Source organism: Amblyomma maculatum, chromosome 10, assembly GCF_055883805.1.
Source record: "Amblyomma maculatum isolate TAMU_Amacu chromosome 10, ASM5588380v1, whole genome shotgun sequence".
NCBI lineage: Eukaryota > Metazoa > Arthropoda > Arachnida > Ixodida > Ixodidae > Amblyomma > Amblyomma maculatum.
In genome coordinates, this window is record NC_139353.1 from 41,876,353 (window position 1) to 41,903,216 (window position 26,864).

At 45.0% G+C, this 26,864-nt stretch overlaps 1 protein-coding gene across 1 annotated transcript in view; it reads right to left on the reverse strand.

Moving 5' to 3' along the window:
• puf (ubiquitinyl hydrolase 1 puf) overlaps nt 1-26,864 on the reverse strand; it is a 109,430-nt gene that overhangs the window by 43,768 nt on the left and 38,798 nt on the right. The window contains exons 24-41 of the mRNA XM_084582591.1: nt 26,404-26,631; nt 26,078-26,293; nt 22,473-22,667; nt 22,123-22,233; nt 18,678-18,818; nt 17,920-18,033; nt 15,937-16,023; nt 13,723-13,917; nt 12,367-12,495; nt 11,750-11,890; nt 10,866-11,021; nt 10,390-10,488; nt 7,392-7,571; nt 6,676-6,865; nt 5,455-5,618; nt 3,567-3,632; nt 659-805; nt 180-314 (exon numbers count right to left, since the gene is read on the reverse strand). Coding sequence (XP_084438717.1) covers nt 180-314; nt 659-805; nt 3,567-3,632; nt 5,455-5,618; nt 6,676-6,865; nt 7,392-7,571; nt 10,390-10,488; nt 10,866-11,021; nt 11,750-11,890; nt 12,367-12,495; nt 13,723-13,917; nt 15,937-16,023; nt 17,920-18,033; nt 18,678-18,818; nt 22,123-22,233; nt 22,473-22,667; nt 26,078-26,293; nt 26,404-26,631 — 2,694 coding nt within the window. The remainder of the gene's footprint in view (nt 1-179; nt 315-658; nt 806-3,566; nt 3,633-5,454; nt 5,619-6,675; nt 6,866-7,391; nt 7,572-10,389; nt 10,489-10,865; nt 11,022-11,749; nt 11,891-12,366; nt 12,496-13,722; nt 13,918-15,936; nt 16,024-17,919; nt 18,034-18,677; nt 18,819-22,122; nt 22,234-22,472; nt 22,668-26,077; nt 26,294-26,403; nt 26,632-26,864) is intronic.

The window sequence follows — 26,864 nt, forward strand, 5'->3', positions numbered from 1 at the left end:
ACAAACCAGGCACTATATCTGGTTGTACAGTATATACAGCAAACAGCAGTGTTTTACACACAACTTTAACCACCTCACCCTCGAGTCTTTCGTCCTGCACACCTTAACTATGAACAGTATAGCATGCATTTTTTTTTTTTTTCTATTAAGACGCACGGCGTCTCCCCGACATTACTTACGTAAAGGTTTCGCATGTCAGCCACTTGGCATCGCAGAGTGTAGAATTCCTCAAGTGTTCGACTGATGTGGTTACAGTCCAGAGACACGACATTGTTGGATAGCACCCCACAGAAAAGGTGCTTCACTAATTCTTTCTGCAAGAAACATGCAATCAAGCTCAAATCACGTGTGCCGTCCACACCTCGGAAAGACATCAATTTCAGCCCATCATAACCCTTGAAAGTAAATGCCTAATTTTCCTTTAACACTTTAAATATCTGAAAGGCATGGCTAAATGCATGACAAATCTTTCTGAGACCAAAAAAAGAATAAATATTTTCTTTCTAACTTCCATGATAACATTCGAGCATGCCAGCTATTGTACAAAGCATGTGAAAAAATCCTTAATAAGGGAGCATCACGGTCAACCTTCCTTTTAACATGACAGCTTTTCTTGGCATAAAAAAATAATAACACGCAATAAGAGACTAGTACAGACCAGCTGTGGAGTCATCTCTTCCAGTTTGCTAATCAGGTCAGTGAAGAACTCCACCATGTCTTTCTGCTCCCCAGTGTTGAGGGGCTGATGATCCATTGTATACGCCTTGCAAAAGCTCCGCGGGTTGTATGCTTTTCGCTCACTCTCCTGAAAGCACACAAAACACAGGCCTGTCAATACCAGCTCAAAATGCTCGTTACCTCTTTCCTTAGTGTGCCTGCTCAAATCACTCAATTCTAATAACGGTTCAACATGACCCGCTCTGCCCAATCCAGTAATTCAATCACTGCATCATCACTGTCATTCCTACTATCATCATCATCACTATCGTTGCTATAATCATTATCAACTAAACACACCACCACTGTCATCGCTACTACAATCATTATCAATAACAGCAGCATTATTATCACTGCTACTATCATCATCATCACCACTAACTGCATCGTCATTGTTACTATCTCCCTTGCGCTAGACAAGGAGAACTACAAGCAGTTTCTCTCAGATCCAGCTTGAAGTAGTGGTTTACGTGCTTTTTTTTTTTCTTTTTCTTTATTTGTAAGTTCGTTCGAACATTTCCTGCACATTTCCTGAGAACATTTCTGCAGCCAATGAGTCAAGGCTTTTTCCTTAAAAAAGAAAAAGTACTCCAGCTCATTTTTTAAAAACTCATTTTCTTTATTGATTGGAAGGTTGCAGCATAAACAATTTTGTACCTCTGAATATCCGTTTCCGCTAGAGTGACGCACAAATGTATACATATTCTGAGGTTTTCCCTTGTCTATTTTCTGACTGAATATATTCAACACTGTTGCCCATTTTTGTGCAATCTAAACCTGTGCAAATCAGACCTTATCTTTTCTTTTCAATCAGTATATCCTTTTTCTTCCTTCTATGTAACAAAGACAGCTCTATTAGCCACACTATGATTTGCAGCAATAAATCGAAATTCTTAAATATGGGCAAATAAAATTTGTTACGAAATTTATTAGAATGTGCATTAGGGCAGCTCTGTGCCACAAACTGACGCATGCGACCCTGGCCGCCACCCTTGTACGTGCCAATAACATCGGAGCACAAACAACAGAAAAGCACCAGCAGATGGTAGAAAGGGTAGCAGATTTGACTAGATGGTGCTCAAGCATTCTTTTGTAAGATTAAATTCGACTAAGACACCCAGAAACAGATACTCCTCCTTGTGTGCCCATACCCGTGTGTCCATGTCAAATTTTAGTGCCCCTGAAATAAACAGGCAAAAAGCGTTGCCAGCAATCAAGTTACTACAGTCGAACCCGGATATATCGAACTCGAAGGGGATCGCGAAATAGTTCTATATATCGATAATTCGATATACAGAAATCGGCTTGTGACGGCACTTACGATGCGAAAAAACGATACCGTATTTGTCGCGTAATCAACCCACTCGCATAATGAACCCACCCTCCACTTTTGCACCCGAGAATTTGAAAACAAAAAAAAAAATGCGTTAAGGCCAGCTCGCTCACATGCAAGCGACTGAGCGATCTCAGCGCCGAGGGGCAGCGACAGAGCAAAAATTTTCAAACTTGTTGGAACTGCGTCCCTCTCGCCGCTCGAGCACCGCGGCAGCTCAAAACAAGGTTTCTGTGTCGCTGCGGCGGCAGAAATAGCGAGCATTTTCGCTTGCATGTCGATGGCGCGTCAGTCCGTTTCGGTCGTCTCATCCACAGCTCATTGGCAGCGTGCCAAGATGCTGCGCGGCGATAACGTCAGGGCGCGCGTTTATCTTTTGATAGCTCCTGCGGTGGCGGAGAGCGAACTTGGCAGAGAGCCCGTGATGGCTTGATTGCACAAGCCTGGTTCGATTTATCACGCCACGCTTGGGGCGGGCGTTACGATCGCAGCAGCTGACCGCGTGCTTTTGCCGATTCATACATGCAAGGATAAACGATAAAAAAAAAATAATAATAAACATCCCCGCAAAAAAAAAAAAAAAAAAAAAAACCCTGCCGCTTCTAAACGTGCGCAGCCGCCATCTTACGCTACGCCGTGCGTACAGCACAACGATAAGAATAACTCTCGCAAAAAAAAAAAAAAAAAAAGAGAGAGAGAGAGCTGCCGCTTAACATCCGCAGGCGCCGTAGCCACGTCAGCCGCCGCGCCGCCGCACGCAGAGGGTTCGCAACACACGTTGGAGAAAGCGTCCGATGTCTGTCTGAAAATGGGCAGCTGGCTTGGCGCATGCGTTGCGCGTGCTGAAGGGGAGAGATAGCTCGGCAAAAGAATGGGCACACCCACGCACATGGCTTGCAAACATCATGTGCTGGCGCGCGGGAAACGACAACTGCAAATGCGCGCGCCTTTGGGGAATGGGCGCGGCGCTGCCCACCAGCCGTCGCCGAACTGTCCCCTCTCATTCCTTCTGCGCGTGGCTTGAAAACATCACGCTGCAAACGGCCAACGGTGATGCGATCGTCTTTGGGGAAGGCACACTTTCCAGTGTGCGGCGCGAAGTTCGATATATCGAACGGCCGGTGAAATTGAGTTCGATATATGAAGCGGCTTTCCTATACTTTTACATGGTATTTTCAAGGGGATATTTCGTGAGTTCGATATAACCAAAATTCAATATAACCGGGTTCGACTGTATATCGAGACACATGCGCGATCATGTTCTACTGATGTCGAAGCTTGTGCGACCGAACGTCCGGTGAACACAGGTGCCAACAAGCTCTTGTTGCAGGAGAAATTAACCAAACATTAACTGAAGCTCTGTAGAGCACAGGTGTAATGACCATAAAGTGCATGACAATCCAGCCTTACCTCTTTCGTGTTGCTACGATTACAAAATTCGGAAACACAACCTATTGAAAAAATTTACATTCTACAGTGTCTTGGTCACGTAATGAAAAAATGTTTCAAGACTCACCAGAAGGTAAGCGAACATCCTCTGTAGCTCCCTCAATGTTTGGCAGTGTTTTCCTTCCGCAATGGTCTACAAAGAAAAGAAATATATGAAGCTTAATCAATGCAATCTGCTAATTGTACATCTAGTAAAGGGGGCAGCACTACACATGGGACGCACAAAACAAAAAAAGAAATATTTGAAAGCAACGCAATCTGTCATACCCCAAACAATTTCAGTAACAAAAACACGTCAAAGCTGCCCTATGTGTTTTTCATGCATAAACAAACATGGTTGTTTCGCCTTGTTAACAATGTAGGTTCACTCCAAGATGTTTTTAACAGTGTCCTGTTGATACCAAGGCAAAGGTATTCAAGGTTTGGCGAAAACGTGCCCTTTGCCCAGAAGTGCTCCTCCCACTCCACTGTGCCCAGACTCAAATACCAGAGCACTCACTAAATAAGGCAGGCGGTGGAGCTGAAGAAACGCTTCAAATGCAACAACCTACATGGCTATATGCACACTACAATTCCTCTGACAGCAATGCAACTGTCAATAATGCTACAAAATGCATAGAGAATAGTCGTTGGAAAGTGATCCCTTTTTATGTATACCAATTCATCCCTTTTGGTTCTTTTTTTTTTTTACCTTTTTTTTTTTGGCATTTCAGTAACAAAAACACCTTGGTCTTACACCAAGGTGGAAAGTAAGCACTCTCACAACTCAAGAGACACTAATAATAACACTTGTCTCATTTACGGTCTCTGACTAAAAGCTGGCCAAAAAGCAGCGTAGTTACTCATCAGAAGAAGACAAGGGGTGGGCACCAATTTGGGTCAGTGGCATAGTATTCAGAAATGTGGCGCAACAAACACAAACACAAGAGAAGAGACACAACACATGTGCACACTACCAACTGTAATAAGGATCTGAAAACACTTCCTCTTCACCACTCCTCTTTTTCTACACTCAAGTACATCTTCTCATCTTCCTCTTCTTTGCCAAGGGGATATTGGTACTTTCTTCCTCGCAGAACATAAACATCGTCCAAGCATGGCAGTCACTAATTCTACACTGTCTTGTTTCTCCACACCTCTGCTTTGCCCAGAAACTCATACGATGCTGTACAGTCACAAAGATCACCACATAGTCGCACAGTCACACACTAATTACCACCACCACACATGTACAGAGGACATGTCCATCCACAACACATCACTTGTGAAGTCCCTATGTATTGAAAAACTTTAACCTGCCAACGTCTACGAAGCCACGAAGTCCATGTACTTGAGGGAAAATAATCTTTAAACTACCATGGCCACAATACGTGAGAGGTGTCCAAGAATAAAAGCTTGAGGCCTGATAATAATCTCGTTCTTTGCATTACTCAAGAGGATTGCTCAATAAAAGTAAATTCTTTTCTACGTAAACTCAACGAAGCTTCGCTAATACATCTGCGTATGAGTTTCTGGGCAAAGCAGAGGTGTGGAGAAACAAGACAGTGTAGAATTGGTGACTGCCATGCTTGGACGATGTTTATGTTCTGCGAAGAAGAAAGTACCAATGTCCCCTTGGCAAAGAAGAGGAAGATGAGAAGATGTACTTGAGTGTAGAAGAAGAGGAGTGGTGAAGAGGAAGTGTTTTCAGATCCTTATTACAGTTGGTAGTGTGCGCGTGTGTTGCGTCTCTTCTCTTGTGTTTGTTGCGCCACATTTCTGAATACTATGCAGCACCAACTAGCCCATCAAGCCGTTATCTTGAGTCGGTGGCCCAAGAGGGCCCATTTTCCTCAGTCGCACCTAACTTGGTCTCACAATACCTAACAGCCCAAGATCCCATTACTAGTGGGAACTGCCACTGGCACGCACAAGGCTGAAATAAAACAGGAGACCAGCACGCCCTCTCTCCTCACCTGTGCGGAAAGAATGGATGCGCGTGCCTGTGGCAACATGAACAGGTGCTGCATGCAGGACGCCAGGTAGCAGGTGGCCCCCAAGTTGGTTAGCCCCACATAGCCACACTCTGAGCGGCCATCTTCGTGCGGCCAGTAGTCCCAAGGGTAGGGGCTGTGCGACTCTGTCAAAAAACACAGGCACTTTCTTATTATAATACTCTCTCCTCACCATCACCATTATTCTGTTGGCTAGCCATGTGCATTGAGCAGAAATATACGAGGCATAGGGAACGTCAACAATGATGGAGATGATTGATAGGCCAGTCCCTTAGTAACAAGTGGACATGAACGAGCTCTCCCGAGAAAGCAAAGCTCAAGAACCTTGCATTCCATCCCAGTAGCTATGTATGCATAGGCCTTGGCACCTTTCTCATGTGATATATACATAAAAACTTGGTTAACTCGTTTTTTTTTTTTTGTTTTTTTAATGCAGGAAAACATATTACATGAAACAACGCATGATGAAAACTGCCTTATTTTGAGAAATGCACCTGCTGAATGAGGCGCATAGGCATTTATTGAAACTTGCAATTCATAAATCAGCAGGTTAGCATATCCTGGCATCAGATATGAGCTGCTCCTCATTTAGTTCTAGTGAAACATGTTGTCCTCAGTAAGGAAAAGGTTTAGCAACACATCCAGTACACCGATGGCAATTAGGGCGGATGACAGTCGCCGCATTTTTTTGTTTTATGCAGTGTTTCCCAAAGCCAACCCGCTCGTACGTGAGCGCATAGTTTTAGCCCCTAAAGCACCGGGAATATGCCTCTTCTTCATGTCATGTCTCTGTGCGAATGGTCCTCTCGTGTAAGCTCAATGTCCTACTTTGATGGCCATAGCTTATTAGTCGTAGATTATCAGTAGCGGAAAGATCATGTTAACTGAGAATGTTAACTAGCAGGAGAAAACTCAGTGCATCAGAAGCAGGAGGAGGAGGCAGATCCATGGGAGGTTTTTACTGTCTGAAAGTAAGAACATATGAGCCAGGAAATCGTACGAAATTTTATTAATGAGATTCTATCGCACTTGTTCACTGAAATGTAATGCATTTTTTTTCCTCCAAATTAAAGAAGTGGTACATACCCTTTACATTATAAATGAACCAACGACTATTTTTTAATTAGTGACCCCTTTTTTTTTTTCAAGACCAATCTTCGCACATCCTGGTCGTTCACTCACTCGGGCAGTGTTGCTGGAGGAGGCGTGCGTGAATCAGCCGGAAGTTGTCCTCGGAGCCTCGCACCAGCTCCAAGAGCAGGTCATACGCTGCGGCCCGCACGCCAGATGACTTGCACTTTGGAAGCAGGCGTCTCATCCCACCCTGGCTGCTCACCGCAAACAGGCAGCCCATTATGCCCAGGGCAAACTCCTGCAGTCGAGGACAAAGCGAGTGCTCCAGATCTGCCAGCACGTCGGCGGCCCAGCTCAGAGCGCACACTGACCTCCCCTCAGCTGTTTCAACAACCGCTACCAGACTGTAGGGGCAACATGTGGGAGCTCTGCAGTTAAACTCTTTCCAGTTCTAAAAGTAGGTGTTGGTAGCTGCTCCCAGGGTCCAGCAATGAATATGCTGGCAGCCTTTGACATCATTGTGGAAAGGTCTACCGAGGCAGTTAATAGAGTCGATTCCTAAAATGAACAGGTGCACTTATGTCTCAGCCGTAACACGTGAATATAAAGGAAAAGAAAACGGGGGACAAGGGAGGACATCTTTATTAGATCAGCAGAGAATGCTCATTAAATGCAAATGCAAAGATGGCCCAGACAAAAGATAAACTGAGCCAATTGCCTAAAATGCTCCACGAGAGTGAAAGGCCATAAAAATGCCATCAGAGCAAAGAAGGAGAAAAGACGAGACAATAAAAGTGAGAGAGAGAGACTGGTAAATGGCTCACCTGGCCCTGTTTGCTAAACTTGAAAGGAGGGTTGTGCTTGGCCACAGCTGTGGCTAGGGACAGCAGCCCATACAGGCCGTCGTCATCTTGAGAGCCCTGAAGTGAGCCCTCTCGTACGTCTCTGCTGAAGATGGCCTCAGCCACGCGGGACGCCAGGCTGTCCAAGTCAACAAGGGGCTTCTGTCAAGCAGAGGGGAAACGAACGATAGTACATGCCACAGTTGTCCCAATTTTCCTTTTGGGGTAAACCTAGCAAGTTAAAAAGACAAATTCATAGAAAAATTCCGCTTTGGCCACCACTTGTTTTCCTTAGTCCCGACACTATATTCAAATAAAACAGCCAAGCAGCCAAGTATACACACACTCTAACAGGTCACCATAATAGCACATATTTTTCAAGGCTTCATGCACTCATTTATCAGCACGACTTTCACCTTCCACTAAACTTGCATGAGTATAGTTAAACTTCCATGTCACTAATCTCCGCATAGTAAATCCTTCAATTTTAAAATGTTTCTGCACTCTCCGATACCCCAATTCCAATTACTGCACACAGTTTATGACCAATTTTTCGGACTTTCTAGGAACCACAAAAATGTCCAAACATTCAGGAAGTCTGAGAAATCAAATTTTATAGAGAAAATCACGCCCTCAGTGAGAATCGCACCCTCAATGCGATCACAAATGTTCCGCCGCTTTTATAACAAGTAATGGGGTTTTTATTGTTAACATTTTCAAGTTGATTTTCCCTACAATTATTTCTCACTTTCATTTCCATGCTGCACTGCCCTTTCGAACTTTCAGGTTAAAATTGCATTACGAAAATATTTGAAAAAAATGAATAATTGTGGAATTTTTTATTTCCCAATTTCATTTTGACCGTTAATAATGCTCCCTCTATAGGAAATATATCTTGATATTTCAGAGTGTCGCAACACTCGCCAATTTTATTTGTATGGCTACAATGTTTTCATGCTTCACTTTTCTATAGAAATGCATACAGTTCACATCATTCACATCTGTTCCAAGGCTCCTTTGCTTTTTTAAAAGGCTGTCGAGAACTCAGATAAAATTGTGGTGAGTAGATCTTTGTGAAAACAATGAGAAAAATATGTTAAAATGTTACTAAACAACCAATAAGACAGTAAAAAATTTGTGAGGTTGTTTTTTTCTACAGTCAAATAGGAAGAGATACTGCAGATTGAAAATGACTTTTACTTGGTCATCACCATAATAATTAATATATCATGCACACTAAATTTATTTGGACATCAGAACAAAAATTAACACTACAGTCGTGCCTCGTTAATATGGACACTTTGGTTCCCGACCAAAACTGTCCATAAAGCGAGTCATCCATAATAACGAGTCATGAATAAAAACAAAAAGGATTTTATTGAGAAAAGAGAATTGTAATTAACGACTGCTTTTGTACAAAACGGTGTGCACTGGACTCAAAATTTCACAGAACACCGGCACATTTGAGTGCATTATCCTTGTCATTGTTGTCTTCGAAAAATTGTAGTGCAGCCTGAAGCGACTCGCTTAACATGACACCCGTGATGTTGGGCTTTGTGTTGGTCGAACTTTCGAGCACGAACTCCCCACTGGGCGATGAATCAGCGTCTGATTCTCTACTCACCGCCACTTCCAAAATGTGCTCTTCACTGAGCTAAGTAGCCGCTAAGTAGCTGCTTGAGATTCTCCTGAGGCGAGGGAACAGCTGAGCTGTCGGTACTAGTCCCTCGCAGCTTGGATTGACTGAGATGGCTTTTGCCGCTTGTATTCACAGGTTTCTTCGCGCCTACGTTCAGCTCTGTTCTTTTGCGTTTAACTCCCACCATGCCAAAAGACAGAGACTCAAGTTCAGGGCTACAGGCTCCTGATGCTGTGCACTTTTTTGCCTAGTTAACCTTTCTGCCTTTCTGTTCTTCTGATTCTTTCTTTTTTTGCCTTGTACTGTTTCTGTAAGAAAGCGAAGGAGTCAAGCTGGCAAGTTGCTATGCAGAGGGCTATCGAACATCCCATCTTCTTGGCGCCGTTTTTATGTGCTCCCATAAAACAAACACTGCAAGCTGAAGTACAGTTTAGAGCGGCGGCTAGCCGACTACGAAGAGCTCAGACCTTGTCAAGGCTGCATCGTTGACTCAAAGCGGAGCCGACATACGGACCGCCTAGTGTGCAAAGTTTGGCCGTTCGACAGCGCAACAAGGACGAAAACCAGGAGCATGAGAGGGAAGCGCGTCCAGGACGGGACGCCCGGTCCGGGTTGCGTGTTCGTACGTCGCCTCTTTTGTCGCTGTACTTTGTGAGCGTGTCTTAACTCTCACCGAAAAGCGTTAACGGCTTCATGGAACACACATTGCGCTTTGGGAAAGAAAACTTCAGTTCCCACCGCCACTGTAGGCACTTGTCTTTCTTCCTGTCATTTTTTTTTTACGCTTTTACCGGCCTCTCTGTTCACGTTCAGCAGAATTTATTGCAACCACATGTTGCAGTTTTCCCGACTGCGGCGGCACTTCCGCTGCACCCAGAAGCCGTTCCCCCTTTCGGGGTCTTTCTTACGCTGGCCCTCGGTTCGCTGTGTATGCTCCTCTCCGCTCTTGCGCTCCCCACAGGACTCGTTCAGGCATCCCGCCATATCGGCTGTCGCATAGGTTCGCAGGCGGCGCGCCCTTCTTTAACTTGCGTTCGGACTACTCTGCTTTTTTTCAAGCACTGTCCATATTAACGAGACAAAAATACATGGGCCCAAGTGGGGCGCGTGCATTCTTCCCCTGTCCATTGTCCGGACAGCGAGTTTCCATATTAACGAGGCATAAATACATTGAAAAGGTTTCGTCCCCAGAAAAACTGTCCATAATTCGGGTCGTCCATATTAACGGGGGTCATATGAACGGGGCACGACTGTATATCATGTGCATTAAATTTAATAAAACTTCATGTAAAAATGGCATTTTAGCTCTTAACACAAGTTCTAGCAGAAACAAAAACTTACCTGGTCAGGTGAGACTTCATCTTCTAAGTTATCTACAAGTTGGCACACCAAAAAAAAGTAGTCTCGGCAACCAGGTCCATATGGTTCTTTTTCACCCTCCTGTAAAAATAATGACCATAATGAAACCACGCAATCAACATATTCACAACAAAAATCAGCCAAGATCACTTAGAAAGGATCTGCCCTGTCCCCTTCCCAGAAATGCGAACTCAATTCCGATGCTCAATGATGCCTTACTAAAGTGCTGCTACTGTGGATGATTTCTGCAAATTAATTCAGTCCTGATTTTTTTTTATGCCAAATGTAATATTAAAAACAATCTATTCTTCATCTTTAGCACAAAAAACATGAAGCAACCACAAACACATGAGGAGTTCTTGGGCTAGTCTCGTAATCTGGTTACAAGATCTCCATCTAATAACAGCGACACTTAACAAGGCGTTTATAGCTACACCGCAAATGTCTTGGGGACTTACATCCAGGTGCAAAGGCTGCATGCTCTGTGCAGCAGAGAGGAAGTCCAGTAAGCTAGCCAGCAGTGGCCCAATGTAGGTCTGGCCTCCACGGCCATCAGCGTCCACGCCAAGACACAGCCGGTACAGACCGGTGCAAGCCTCGCGCCGCACAGCAGGCTGCAAAGTCCACAGATCGAGGCACTGTTAGCATGGTCCTTCATCTGACAAGAGGCACATGATCCTTCTGGAAGGCATACTCAGCCCCCCACAAAAAGTGAGGATGGGGGAGGTACCCTGAATAAAGCAATTCACCATATAGTCTCTGGGACAAAAATTGCAATGCGCATACCATCTACACTACGTTTTACTCACAGTGAAAAAAAAAGCTAGACGCATGAGGCAATGGCTTCTGCAAGTATGTTATTGCCTAGGCAGTACAAACCTTGGCCCAATATTGGTAACACATTGCCAATGTCCGGTAACATGCAGGGTCAATGTATTGCCAATATTAGACCAAAATGTTCGTGCCACCTGGGTCTCCTCCGTTCCAAACCAACACCAACTCCATAAATTTGAATCTCATCACCTCGAGCTTGCAGCTCCAATTACACTGCAGGTAGTGATATGACGTACAGAATGACCGGATATGGGGGCATCTACGTGGCAAACACCTTACATGAAAACTCCACAATGAGCCTCCGAAGCAAACCCGCTTCATAATGAAAGGAACTTCTAACAAGTGTCACCACCTTCTCACACAAGTAAGTACCAGTTGTAAGAAGGTACCAATGACAGTCGACAAGATTTTTCATGCAGAATTAGTGGTCTGTTAACTAAAGCACCAAATAAAGTTGTAAGCCATCAGAGTAAAGTTTGAATCAGCAAGATGTTTCGAATGTACACACATCAGGATCGTCCAGCACAATCCTCCGCAGCCAGTTGTCCAATCCTTGACCTGGAGGTGGCTGCAGCAGCAATGGGGGGCCCGGCGGAGGAGGACGCGAGTGTGCCCACGAGGCAAGGAGACGCATGACACACTGGACCACCTGCACAGATTTCCCACACCCCCTCAGCTGCTGGATGCTAAAGTTCTGCATTTCAGAAGGCTTGGTTTCCTAATAGAGATAAGAAGCATCATAAAAAACATCCTCAGATGTGGTACATGTATGCGATTGTACATGACTTGACATTTTCAAATTGTGCAAGGCTCGAAATCTCCATCAAATTCAGAGAAGCTTCTTCTTTCAATGGTCAGCTTTCCCTGAAGTAGAAATAACATGCAATTGTTGGGTTGCTTGTCAAGCTGGTTATTGCTAAGCGAGTCCAATAAGGTGAAGTTTCATTAGCTTGACTGATTGGTTGTTTGTCTTAGTTAGCCAACTAGTTCGGTCAAGACATTGCTGGATCGTCATTCTAGAGAGTTGCTTAAATGAGTGATCGACTGAACTTCAAAAGAAGATTCAAGCTTTGCGGGCTAACTCCTTTTGCCACAATCCTTCACCACCTGCTTCGTTCGACTCACCTGAGGCCTACCCCAGAAGCCAGTGCGTAGTTCGTGTGGGTCTCGCAAGAGGGCACCCTCCCCAAGTGCACCTTGAAGCAGCCGACTAAGGCTCAGGGTCTCGGAGCTCGACAGCATTTGAAGTAGTACCTGTCAGCAAACAACCAAACAAGTCAAATGGAGCAGGAGCTTTAGTTCTTGCAAATAACAGGTATTTTCACACCCTACTAAAACACGCGAATAACTGGTTATTACTGGTTAAGGCCAGCGCTTTCTGCAAGAGCTGGTAGTAGCAGTGCTGGCTTCCCGTTAGGCAACAAGAGAAAGATGCTTAAAATGACTGACTGCTGAGTGAGTAAGTGCATGTTCATGAGGCGAACAGAGCGAAGAAGCAACACAAGGCATGAGAGACACAAAAGGCATTGACTACCAGAAAATCATGATAGGCTATGCAAACCTGGTCGTGGGAGACCAATATACATTCGTAACTGACAGTTATTTATAAGTCAAAGTTCATAGGGAGTATTGTGTAAAACATTCAACACATAGAAATGCACCCAAGCCAAGTATTCACAGCAGACCTGTTTCATGACAAAGATAAGCAAAAGGTTAAGGATGACTTGTCATCCCTTGAAAGAGACACATATCCAATCGTGTGACAGACAGACATATCCCTTGAAAGAGACACATAAGTATAGAACAAAACCTATAAAAAAAAATATCACCAGAGCTTATTAGCGAGACTGGCAGCTATTAAAAAAAATAATAATAAAAGTGATCTGTTGAAATCAGAAGGAAAACGAAACTCTGGCTGGAAATGTTTTCTATGTAATGCATAATAGTTGGTGTACCAAACTGACAGACTAGCTAACACGAGGAGAGTCAAGCAGGCAGAAAAAGCAAAGAATCGGGTATAGCAACAAAGATAACAGCAGAAATTCAACTGGCCTCAATCATCGATAACTTGAGGTCACTTAAAGGTGTCTGCAACAATAACTCCAATCAAATCTGATCATAGAAGTGCACTTTTGCAATGCATTCATGAAAATCAATTTAGATATGCAAGCAGGAAGAAGTTTTCAGTGTCAAATAACATTACCTTTTATTCATCCCTATCGTTCGGTGCTTCTGAGCCAACATATGTGACAAACGCAGTTAGAAAAAAACTTTTGGTTGCAGGAGCTATAAAAATCGAGACTGCATGCAAGTATCTAACTTGAATTACGACCAGAAATGAGAAAACACCAGCCACACTGTTGGCCCTGTCTGTTCTGCAATGTCGCATAGGGCTGCTGTTCACTACTTTTGTCTATTGGCTATGCCAACATCAGTTGAGAACAATGGGATTCAACGTTCTTCCAATGTCGGCAGACTCACCGGCCCTAGCCTTGGAACAAACATTCGATCCGGGTTGGAACGACGCTGACGTTTGGCCTTCTTCCGCGGCTGTTCCAAGATGACGTCGACAGCCAGTGAGTCTTGGCAGGACTCAGACATCATGTCGACACCTCCACCTTCAACACTTAGCTGGTACATGACCCTCAGCAGGCAGGCGAGGCAGTCTTCTGCCCACTGCACGCAAGCAAGAAAACAAAACACAAAACAAGACGGCCGACATTAAGCATAACATGTAGGTGGGCTTGTTGGATAATACCATTCATACAACTGATGGCAGTGCAAAAATTAAAAGCACCAAAAGGCTAACGTAAATGACAGGACTCAGCCTTTCTGGACTGCTTTTATCTTGTTCGTGCTAGCTATGTGCTCTGTACTGATATCTGTGTTACCTTTTTCATGGTTCTTTTGTCTGTGCATGCTTCCTTCATTTCTACCTTATATATGTACCACAAAAATCACTAACAACTTATATACACCTATTTCACACTGTCCCCAAGAAATCTGGCAATGACGTACAGTGAAGAGCATATTTATTCCATTTAGGTTCCGTAGTGCTTTTTTATTGCTCTAAGGAGCTTTAAGAACTGCATTCACAAGCAAGATGCCTATGGCCCATAAGTACGGCCTTCTTTTTTATTATTATTCTTTATTTATTTATTTTTTTTGCAGTGCAAGATCAAAAGCTACTTTATTTCAATGAAAATGGAGGGCGTATGAAACCACGCTTGTTTAAAAACAGTCACTAAAGCCATCCTTTGCACAAATGTTATCCAATTCATCAAATACACAGGAAAGTCTGCAATTACCGTTTGCATAAACTGTTACACATTCCTTTCTCGCTAACATTCAATGCTGTTTAATGAATGCAGCACATTAATTAGTGGCACAAAAAAAAATGAATTTACACGGCGATCACATAACCTGGTGAACGAAAACTGCGATAGCAGTTGGGGTACCGCCAATAAATGTGCATGACACGGAATTTTTCTGGAAGGTGAAGGTGAGCAGATGGTCAGTGGCTGTTCTGGATGGTGGCAATCAGTTGGTTGTTGGACAGCTAAGAAGAGCTGGTGGAAGGAGATTCTGAAGGGCAGCTGGCTTGTTACTACAACTTTGAATTCGATTCCACCACTGCATTTCATTTGCTACTATGTAGGCTTCTACTGGGCCTTGTGAAGGCTAAAGGTAGGTGGATTGGTGATGGCCAAGAGAAATTTCCTGCGTCCACACAGATCCTGCCAGCACTCTCCCACTCCCACCTCCCTCAAAGTGCCATTTTTGCTGCTAACACAGTAAAAAAATTCCAGCCTGAAGGGAGCCCACAGGGACCACAAAGAAATTTAACATTGTGCACACCCTCCTCAGCTTTGTTTCAGAGCTGCTAGGTCATTTTTCAGGCATTCAGTTATTTTGGCAAATTAGTAACGAGCAAAGCAAACAGAGCTAACGAATAGGCTGCTATAAAGGAAATGAAAGGCCATGTTCTTAGGCACAAGTTTCTTCCGTTGGTTCATCTGTTTTGAGCCCTCCATGAGCAATTTCAAATACATGGTACTCAAATTTGATACCGAATTAACTTCTACACTTAATACTTGTCAAAACTACTATTACTTCTTTTGAACTGGTACTGAGCTAATAAATTAAATATCAAACTTTTATATCTAAAATGCACACAAAAAAGCTGTAATCAAGCTATGATCTAGGTTACCCCGTCCTTTTTTGCGGCCTGTTGGGTCGTCAAACACCCCATCCACAAATCACAAAAAAAAAAGGACGAGGTAACCTAGGTAACAGCTTGGTTAAAATATTTGAAGAGAGCATGGAGGTCCCTCCTTCCACTATCGCCCCCTTCTTCCTCTTGGCCTGGCTTCTGTTTTCTCTGCATCTATGCACTGCGATGGCACAGTGGCTTAATATCCTACTTGCTGACGCCAAGTTGACAAGTCTGATTCCAGGCAGCGAAATGTCAAAAGACCCTAGGTGGTACTCAATACACTTAAGCACTCCTCCCCCCCCCCCCTTTAGTGGTGTGTCTCAAAACCTGTGTGTAGCTTTGGGACATTGAAACACACACACACACACAAATGTTGCTTTTTTTCCTTACTCTTTTCACTTCAATATTCCCATCTAAATCCACATCATGTAACTGTGACCCCATCTCTCTTCAATTTAGGTACTTGAGAAGGCACTTGCCTCGTTCCACTCCTCGCCTTCGTGGGGGTGCAGCACACCTGAGCTGAAGATGTCAAAGAGATGCCGTAGCCCGCCACACTCCACAAACTGAAAGCGAATCACGTTCGGGTTAGCAGCAAACCACTGCAACAGGCAATATTACACCCGTGCCACCAAGTGCTTTCCTCCGCAACGACAGGTTTAAGCCAGATAATTTAGACATCAGAAGGTCTTTGTTGACTTAGCGTTCAAATAACGCAGAAGTTTAAATTATCGAATTACCTCAAAACAAAAACTGCCGAAAGCCATTCGCATCAGAGTAAATTCAGTGAAAGACTAGGCAATGGTTGCCCACCAATCAGCATTCAAAATGGCATGCGCCGGGGCTTGGTTGACAGCCTAACGCACGGCCAGTGGTCACACCACCACGCACTGGAGTGAAGCTAAGAAAAGTGAAGCCAACACCGCGTAGTATGATGCATCGGAAACAATGCCCTGAAACAGTGGTCACACCTGCTGCTGCATGAGAAAGGTGCCTGGGTGACTGACACTGCAATTCAAATTTGAAGAGCATTACTAGGGAGATCATTTGTTAGGCCGCTTATTACCTCAACATAGCCACACTGTCGGAGCCAATTTGAATTAAGCAGCGCAAGGTCAATAGGGCTTAAATCAATGAGTGTGCAATGCAATACTAAAATTACATAGGCAAGACCATGCCGATAGCCCAATTTATTCATGAAAAAATTTTATGAGATTTTACAGTACTTAGACATTAGTTACACACTATGGTTACAGTAAAACCTCGTTGATATGTCTTCTTTTTTTTAATGCAGAAAAAAAAACACATATTATCCGAGAAAATGTATGATATGACCTGTGTGAATTTGAAAAATTTAATGGCTGAATGAGGCACGAAGGCATTTTGAATTAAAACTTTCACTGTTTAAAAGTGTAGATTAGCATTTCGTGACATCAAGTAAGAACAGCTTCTTTTTTTCATTTCTTGCAGAATTCAGTCCACATTTGCATTGTCCTAAGTGCGGAAGAGGTTTAATAACAAATCTAGTTCGTAGACTGCAATGACGAGCTGCAATCGCTTCCTTGGAAGCTTTCGGATGTTTTGCCCCCTTACACCAGTGACATGCGGAGAAGCCATCGTGATGGCTTACAGTCGCCGCGTTTTTGCTCATACTGCGTCCCTCCGACCTGGCTTGCTCACATGTAAGCGAATTGTTGTAGTTATCAAATGGTTCATGCATATGCTCCTAGCACGACAAAGAAGCCACCGCGTTTCTCCTCATGAAGTCCTGTTTCCACAGAAAAGGGCGTCTCGTATGTTGGCTCGTTGGCCCCGTTTTGCACCTAGGTACTGTAGGAAAGCAAATATGGCAGGTAAGTGCCGCTGATCAGTTTTCTAATGTCGTGAATACTCGTTAATACATGTCTGGTTAATCGAAAAGTATGTATTACACAACTAGAATTTGTCGAAATTAACATAACAACCGGGAAATCGTGTTATCCGGGGACGTATTAATGGGGAGAAAAGTAGTGTGTAACTCTATGGGAGATGTTTTACTGCCTGCGACTTTGAGCATATGAAACAGAAAATTGTTTGAACCAGAAACGTATCAACGAGGTTCTACTGTATACGGTATCTCCAGGAGCACTCATGGGACTGGATGCTGGGCATCGCTCCTGGTATGAAGAATGCATCTTTCAGCGTCTTGGTTAAAAAAATGTTTCACCTAACAGTAGTGCCAACTGTGTGGCGACTTCATAACCAATGGTTTTCCATGATAATGCTATTTCGTACCCAAGCCTTCTGAATGGCATCAGAAAAATTACCCTGTTAACTCACACAACTCTGAAACTAGTGGTAACAACAGCCATGAGAAGGGCAGCAAAAGTTTAGTATGCAAAAAAAGGAAGAGCCTAACCATGCCCATGCTACCATCCATGACAAATCTCACAGGCCCCTAGTGACATGGTCATGAGTCCTACCTTCTCGGCCCATGTCGGGCCCAGGGGAACTGAAAATCCCATGTCCTTTGCATCATCTCCGATCTCGTTGGTAGTAGAGCAGCATGGTCCATTGTTTTGGGAATGCATGTCCGCCTGGGAATACACCATACATATGCTACCTGCTGCAAAAACATGTCCACAGATGTAGCTTCGATCTCCAATGCTGTAGAGTAATGATTACCTGCACAAAACATGCCTATAGTTTCCCACGTTTCCAAAAAAAAATTTTAAAATAACGGCTTTAAGCACTTTTCCCGATACTGAATGTTATCAGTGGCATTCTCTTTTCTGATACTACTATTGTTAAGAATATTAGTAGAAATGATAGTACAGTGGAAGAAATATTATTCTACTTTATTCACACAAATATATAATGCAGGACGGTGATGAAAACTCTGGGGAATTTTATAAAAAGTATTATTATAACAGAATCTCATAAAATAAAGAATGAGCACTGACTGAATGCTAAATACTGAAGCAGGGAATACATTAATGTTGATGCTATTTAATTAGAGACACTGGTCTTACAACTGTCATAGAATTTAGCATCAAGCAGAGATGCGTTCTCAATAACAAACATTTCAAAAATATGCCCAGCTTTCCTCACAGCCATGCAGCTGTAATGATAACTGCAACTATTTCACAACTGAAATGTTGAGCTTTTAACATCTTATTATCTAGCCCATACCCACCGTTCGCACTCTTCCAGAGCACAGAAAAGATGTCCCATCACTCACGTCATTTTCCTTGGGTTGAACAATGTGGGTGCGAGAGCCACGCTGACGTAGGGACTCCACGATCTGGAGAGAGTACATCAGCTTCTGAGGTTCCTCGGGGTTGAGCAGAGTTTGAAGCGCCACTGCCGCACCTTCCGGTTCCTGGAACACACCACAGAGAGATATGATAGCTTGACAACATTGTAGCAAGCAGAAATAAATAAGTACTGAAACATTTGGTAAATATTTGGAAACATTGGTAAAATATTCTTAGATATATGTGGCGCTAAGTGACGTGATGCCTTGCATCATGCCACATCATTAGAGGTGCACTCATGAGAACTGCGTGTATATAGCAGGAACTTTAGAAACTAGTTTTCTAGTGCTAGTTTTTTAGTGAAACTAGCTTCCTAGTGCTACCTGATGGAAGATCAATAGCTGGGATTTGAAACCACATTTTCGTATGCCAAAGTCAAGTGAAAAGAAACCCTGGTACAACTAACGTGACCCCCTGTCCGAATTAACCAAAGTGAGCCCACTCATGGCCGAATAAACGAGCGTGCAACGACATAGCCTTCCATGAGCATTGGCAGAGACCACGCTCCTAGTTTGAATAATCCAAATTTCCGAATTAACAGGGGCAAAATTAACAAGTTTACCGTCCCTTTTCACGGTGATCCCAAACATGTAATTTCATTTTATGTAAAACGAGTCTGTGCATGACTGCAAAAAGTTACATAACATGTTACTGTTACTTACGTAACACGTTATGCAACTTTTTGCAAACCACTTTCAAGAAATTTCGCCACACGGAATTTGCTCAAATGCGTGGTATTGGTTGCTTATGCGATCAAGGATTGTAATATGAGCAAAATAATCATTCCACCTGTCATATATATTAAATGAATAAGGTATTGAAGTTGTCACTTTAGGCAAAGGAATAGCAATTTTTCTTTCCATTTCTAAAGTGGCAACTTCAAAATCAAATACCGTAAAAACCCGCGTATAATACGAGTTTTTTTTCCAACTTTCAGCGTTCCAAATTTCCGCCTCGTATTATTTGCGGATCCCAACCAAAATGTCGAAGTTTTGCGAGAAGTTTTGGTTTTGTTGTAGCCGCGTGGCTACGGCTTGGCTTTGTTATCGATGTGCGGCTACGGCTTGGCTTCGTTGCCCTAACGTGGCCGCACCCTGCAGTGGCCACGACGTCGAGGTGTCGTCTCTTCGTTGTTGAGTCGTCGAGTGCGCACAGCATCAGCGCATGTGCTCTCGTGCAAACCACGGTTCGCGAAAAAGTGCACGCTTTTTTCTTTAAGTGAACGAGCAAGATGCCAGGGTCTCGGAAACAGTACTCGGCTGCTTTTAAGAGAAAGGTGATTTTAGTTGCTGAAAACATCGGCAACAGTGCGGCCGGGAGGCAGTTTGGCGTCACCGAGGGAAGCATTCGCGGATGGCAACGACAGAAAGAAGCCCTTTTCGCGTGCAAGAGAATGCGAAGAAGCTTTCGCGGGCCAAAGAATGGCGCATTCCCGGAAATTGAACTCGTTCTGACGGAGTTCGTACGAGAACAGCGAGCATCGCATCTAGCTGTGAGCGTAGAGCTTATGCAGGCAAAAGCTAGGGAGCTTGCAAGGGAAAAGGGAATTCCGAGCTCCGCCTTCAAAGCAAGCAAGCACTGGATACATCGCTATATGTGCCGTGCTGGATTCTCGCTACGCCGGCGAACCTCGATTTCACAAAAGCTGCCCGAATCCTTCGAAGAGCTGCTGGTGGCTTTTCAGCGCCACGTGATTTCTTTGCGAAAGACCAAAAACTTTCAGCTGGGGCAAATAGGCAATGCTGACCAGACGCCGGTTTACCTGGACATGCCATCGCCCCTCACCGTCCATGAGAAGGGCTCTAAACAAGTTTGTATCCGGTCTACTGGAAACGAGAAGACGCGGGTTACAGTCATGCTATCGTGCACGGCAGACGGCCGCAAGCTCCCGCCCTATGTCATCTTCAAGCGCAAGACAATGCCGAAAGGTGAGGAGCTGCCGAAGAATGTCATCGTGAGATGCCATGAAAAAGGTTGGATGAACGAGGATCTTGTCCTCGACTGGGTGGAGTCAGTGTGGTGCAAACGGCCCGGTGCACTGTTGTCCTTTCCATCCATCCTCGTGCTGGACGCGTTTCGTTGCCATTTGGCCGACTCGGTGAAGAGGCTGCTAAGCGACTGCCGCACAGAACTTGTTGTGATTCCGGGTGGAATGACCTCACAACTTCAGCCTCTCGACGTTTGTGTCAACAAACCCTTCAAGGACGCAGTCAAGCGATGCTACGCGGAATGGATGCGGTCAGGTGAGCCTGCAGTGACGCCGGCCGGGCGGCTGAAGCGAGCATCGCCAGCCACGCTGCGCAAATGGATTGTGGACGCGTGGGCAAGCATCCCAGAGGAGCTTGTGCGCCGTTCGTTTAAGAAGTGCGGCATCTCAAACGCCCTCGATGGCACAGAAGATGAGTACCTGTGGGATGATTTGTCCGACAAAGAAATTTCCGAGGAAAGCGCTGCTGAAGATGAAAGTGATTGAAGTGTGAGGTCCGATTTCAATAAATGTCTTGTTTTTTCTCTCTCGTATTATATGCGGTAAAAACTTTTTTTTTCCATTTCGGGTCTCCAGAATTTCACCTCGTATTATATTCGGGTTCGTATTATACGCGGGTTTTTACGGTAACTCTAAATCTACGATAGGTACAATAAAATATTTACCTTTATGGCATACCTTGACATTCAGAGAATTTCTTTAAACCTCCTTGTAAGCAATTACATATTATAGACGTGCACAAGGAATTTATTGTAAAATTACACGGCAGACTTAAAACCAGCCCCAAAGATGTATTTTTACCAAGGTTTCATCCATATAACTTCATTAATAAAATGTTTTCTAAGATTTTCTATTTTCCTTAATTTTTGCCTCCGTTATCTCGCACATAGCATACAGTTGCAAATGGCCACAAAATACGAAAGGCCAGCTGAAATAGATATAAAGTCCCAATTCAACCATGCCACACGAACATGCCTGCATGGCCTATGGTTAGGGTGTCTCCCTCGGGATCCAGGGGCCCCGGTGGATTCGACTTTCATCTCTCTCTTCTATCTCAATGCAGCTACCAACTCGGCCATGCAATGAAGCCTTGAGACATCGGACAACCCCCCAACCAATCCGCGTCAGTCCATGACACCTGCCAACTACCACCTGCCAAAGGCATGCTCACAATTTTTCGCACGTAATATCACCAAAGAAAAACCCTGACGTCGGATTATTTGCAGAATGGGAGCGTTAAAATGCTGTCGCAATAAAATCTGTAGTTTCCTGCAACATGGTTTGTGAAACCTGCAATGGTAGAACTGTAAGGCAACAAAATATTTTTGAAACTTTTGATTACTTCGAAAGCTGTGAGCTTAGATCGGAGACCTTGTACTCACCTGAGCGACCTGTACAAACTGACGAAGCACCGCAGGCGATGTGGGAAGCATGATGAGTATCTCCCAGACTCGCCGTGACAACACCTGGGCTTTCGTGTGAAGCACCATCTCCTGCGAGAAACCAACGCCACACCAACAGTGAAGCCACAGACACTGGCACGCTGAAGGAGGCCAACTAAGGCGGCACAGGACACTTGCTTTCACTATTCATGTCAAAACTGCCATGACCATGCTAAGGTCCATGGCAGGGGTGTGGGCTCTGAGGCCCATTCCCAGCCTCGGAGCACACCCTGTGAGAGAAGCTTGAAAGAATAGAAACGCAAAGCAGCAGCAGCAGCAGCATAACTCACCCCGGCCCGATTCCGTGTCCGTACATTGCTAAGAAGCTGCATGAGTGAGAAGAGGCACTCCAGGTAGGTGGGTCTAAGCAGCACCAGGGTGGGTAGCCTCTCTCGGGGTGGGCAAGGTAGCAGACTCGCGGGCTCAGGCAGGCCTGGCCCCGCTCGCCGCCGCTGTCGGGCGGCTCCCACCGAGACGAACACAATCTGTAGCAGCAGAAGGATTGGATTTGGGCAGGTCAGGTAAGACAAAAAAATAAATAAATAAACTCAAAGGGGCACTTTAGATCACTAAACTGTGATGAGGCAAAAACCGCTATTGCATGGTGGTCCGAAGCCCTCCACTACAGCCCCTCTATCTCTCTCTTTTCACTCTCACCACCTCTTTTTCCTTATGGCTCGGTTAATGTGTCCGCAGAGAATTATGACAGATATTGCACCTTTTCTTTCCTGTAAACCAACTTGAAACGTCAGTGATGCCTGCTGCGGTGTTCGAGGAAGTTCCAAATGAAAGGCACCGCACGGACACCTGGCATGCGCAGTGCGAGACCGCTGCAGTTGTGACTTTAAACATTTGTGACTTATAAACAGGCCGGAAATGGCACTCCATACTCAAGTGCAGCACGAACAGCTTGCAGCAAATCTGCATGGCAGTGTAATTTTCAAATTCCATGGTGTGCACATGGCCCCTTTGAGATTATTGCCAAAAGTTGGACCCGCTAGCCAAAAGAGCCAGGCAAACAGCGAGCAATTTGAATTTTCTATAGCCTAACACACAAATTTCTTTTCAATGCATGCACCCTGCCGGGAAAAGGTGTCGTTACGGGGCCCATACAGTTGAATCTCAATATAGTGAGGTCCTACTTGCAGCTGAAAATTTCATTAAATCGCAAATTTCATTACGTCAAGTTCCTGTGTTTTAGTTGTCCAAATAAAAATGCAGGTTCTCAGAATACCCCTCGCAGATGGGAACTTGTAAATAACATATACTGAGGAAAGTAAGCAAGAATCTACAGCAATAACAGACCTCACAAGGGCACCGGCTGCCCTTTTGTATATCAGGAGCATAATGAGTGACAGCAAACGAACGCAAACACATAATTTTTCTCTATGTCCATATGGCAAAGAGTGAGCGCGGCGCCTAGCGCTCAAAGCCACCACCAGATGTGGTCATGGCTATCATTATCATGTTGTCGTAAAAATTACTTTGTTTCCTCACGAAAAAAAAAAGAAAAGCATGGTTTTCAGTGGGCAAAGATTGGGAAACGGAAAAAAAAAAGTTACATCTCAAATTCTGTTACGCTGAAGTTCGTTATATTGAGGTTTAGCTACTGCCCACTGGCCCACTTGTCCAATGATTCTTTGCACCCTGCAAATAGGTCCCCTAAAATTTTGGATGGTTGTTTTTCCAAAGAAAAGTAGTGTTAGGCCAGGTCAAGTTTAAATACTGGCAGAATGTCAGTAATGTAACCTTGTAGCTATGGCACACAGTTAAAATGAATGGTGCAGGCTGGTATTGAACCCACAGGGGTGGAAGCAGGCTTGAGCATTTTGGAGCAGCTTTGGGAGCAATAATAAAGCCATTCTGGAGTAGCTTTGGAGCAATAAAATGAGAGCTTCGGAGCACTTGAATTATGTTTTGGAGCAGGCTCCTAAGGTTAAACGCCTCAGATAATTGCAGTTTTCTCTTCCTGAAATATTAAATCTGCCATCTGATTCCTTTTTATGCAAGTTCAATGCCTTTCCAACTTTGCACTCAATCTCTGACAAGAGAACGGCCAACAACTTGGAACAGAACCGCAGCAAAAGGAACGCCTGCTGGTGCACTTCATAGCTGAACACCTAGTGTGACCTAAAGTATTTCCTTATTTTGACTTGACAGATTCAAATGTAGAGTCTAACACTTCGATGCGCTTGAACAGCGCCACTAATTTGGAGTTCTGATTATTGGGTATGACATTTCCGTTCTCTATCTTGTGCATATCCGTTTTGATCCTACGCCTCTGCTGATAAATTCCTGAACATTGGTCAGTAGTGCCTTCAGGAAATATAGATGGCAATGAAGGGCAACCTCTTCATCCTTCAGCATTTTTATTTCACTGCCTCCTGCCAATAGTTCTATCATTCTTTGCTTGAGCAATGCTGGAGCTCATTTTTAACATCTTGGCGATAGGCCCAGTATGGCTTTCCAACACTCTTGAGAGGCTTCCTAGTGATTGAAAACCCATAACGCTTCAAGTATGATTTTGTCTGCCATAGGCCTGACAAGCTTGTCACTGACAAAGAGGTTCGATGGTGAAGTGCCTGCTTGTTCTCACAGCAGAAACATAAGAATAACTCGTGCAGTTTTCGCAGTCGGACAAGTTTCCTAACGGCTCACAGTAGTTTGCGCTATCTGCTTCACTTGCTGCTCTGACTTCTCTCTCCACCGGTGATTCAAAAGGCTGAGAGGAGGTGCTACATCACACACAGACACACAGTGCATTTTATTGCAATTATTCCCTTCAATCGCCTGTGGCTCACACTAAATTTACTTGCGAATAAATATTTATTATGCTCCGTGCTTCCCTCCCTTACAAAAATTATTTGTGCCCAGTGCAAGATGCGTGGTATCTTTGCCCCCAGTGCTGTGACATTGTTCCCGTGTTCTGCTAACCTTGATGGCAGAACATCAAGGCAGCCAGTTTGGAGCAGTTTTGGAGCAATATTGCATTTTGGAGCAGGTTGGAGCAGGGAAAGCAGTTAGCAGCAGAATGGAGCAAATGGAGCAGCACTTCCACCCCTGAAATCAGTCGACCTGCCGTGGGCACAGAGCAAGAAGGGCAGCATCACAGAACACACATCATCGCTGTTATGAGTGGGAGGTGCTTCACTGCCAATGCCTCTACAATACGCTGCCATGGCCAAGGCCGAGCAGGAGATTGTTTGGTTTGGGGGTTTAACGTCCCAAAGCGACTCAGGCTATGACATGCCGTAGTGGAGGGCTCCGGAAATTCAGACCACTTGAGGCCTTTAATGTGCGCTGACATCGCACAGCACACGGGCGCCTTACTTTTCGCCTCCATCGAAAAGAGGCGGCCGCCGCCGGCATTCGATCCCGCACCTTCAGGCATAGTAGTCAAGCGTCCTAACCCCTGCACCACCACGGTGGGCACCAGGCACGAGAGGAGTGACCACTGCCTCCAGTCCGGACGTGCCTTGACAATGCACCAAAAGCATCCAAGACTGCGGAAGCATGTCTACTCTGTGCAAGTGAGTGCTTTGGTGGTCTGTAAGCCGTACCACAGTGGTTTTTTAAGCTGGGAGTTCTCAGGCTTTGGCACTATGGCATACCAAGCATCAGCATCGCTTGGCAGCTCTGAGGGGGCGATTGGTTTGAGGCGAAATTGTTATCAGATATTCCCGCTTAGTACTCCAAATCTTCAAAATCTACTTGATATTTCGTCAAAGATTACAAACTCTGAATAATTCAATTTTAAATTAATCAAGTTCGAATTACTGAAGTTTTATTGTGCACTACTTATGCAGAGTTGGCTGCCTATAGGGCTAAAGGCTCAATATTAACAGAACAGCACATGAAACACATCCTTGCCACAGAGCCAGCTTTGAGGGCCCACCTGTAGGTCCTTGAAGCCTAAGTCAGCCAGAGGCTTCTCATCCAGGTCAGTGGTGAGCTCCTGCCCTTGGGTGATCATGCGCAAGCAGGCAGCGGGGCCTCCCTCGCTGGCCTGCTGGGACTGCGGCTGTAGCTGGGGCTGCACGCTCTCCCACCAGTGGGCCACCTCGGCACGAAGGTCGCCCACCAGGTCCCAGCTCTGGAGCTCCAGCGTCGTCTACAAAATGACACCCACACCGTAAGGCAACATCTCAAGCAGACCGCGGCCACACAAGCAAAAGGACACTCAGAGAAGAGGCTACACAATGCCAGCTACGGCGGGGGCACCTTGTGTGAGAGGCCCGCCGGCTGGCAGATGATTCGCAGGGGGCAGTTCCCCACCCCCCGGGGGTCCTGCAAAGCAGCCCCATGGGGGCTGAGGCCTGTGCCGTCCCGTAGCTGCCATCGGCGCAGGTGGAAGGCGTAACGCCGCTGAAAGGCCTCCAGGTGCAGCTTGAGTAGCTGCAGCGCTCGCTGCACCACCGTCAGGATGGTCTCCTCAGCTTCCTGGGGGTGCTGCCAAGGGGGGAGAACAACACAGTGCACATTGGTCAGCAGACACTATGAGTATGGCTCTCTGGTTGGCAAAGTTCTGTACAAGCGTATGGTCAAGGGCTCTGAAGCATGAAGAGGTGTTTGCAGTTTTGTGCCAGTGACTACCTATGAACCAAGTTGTCACACAACAGCTCAGGGCTGCCAGCTCTACTTTTAAATCAATCTGCAATACAATTCAGGACATAGCAGTGACA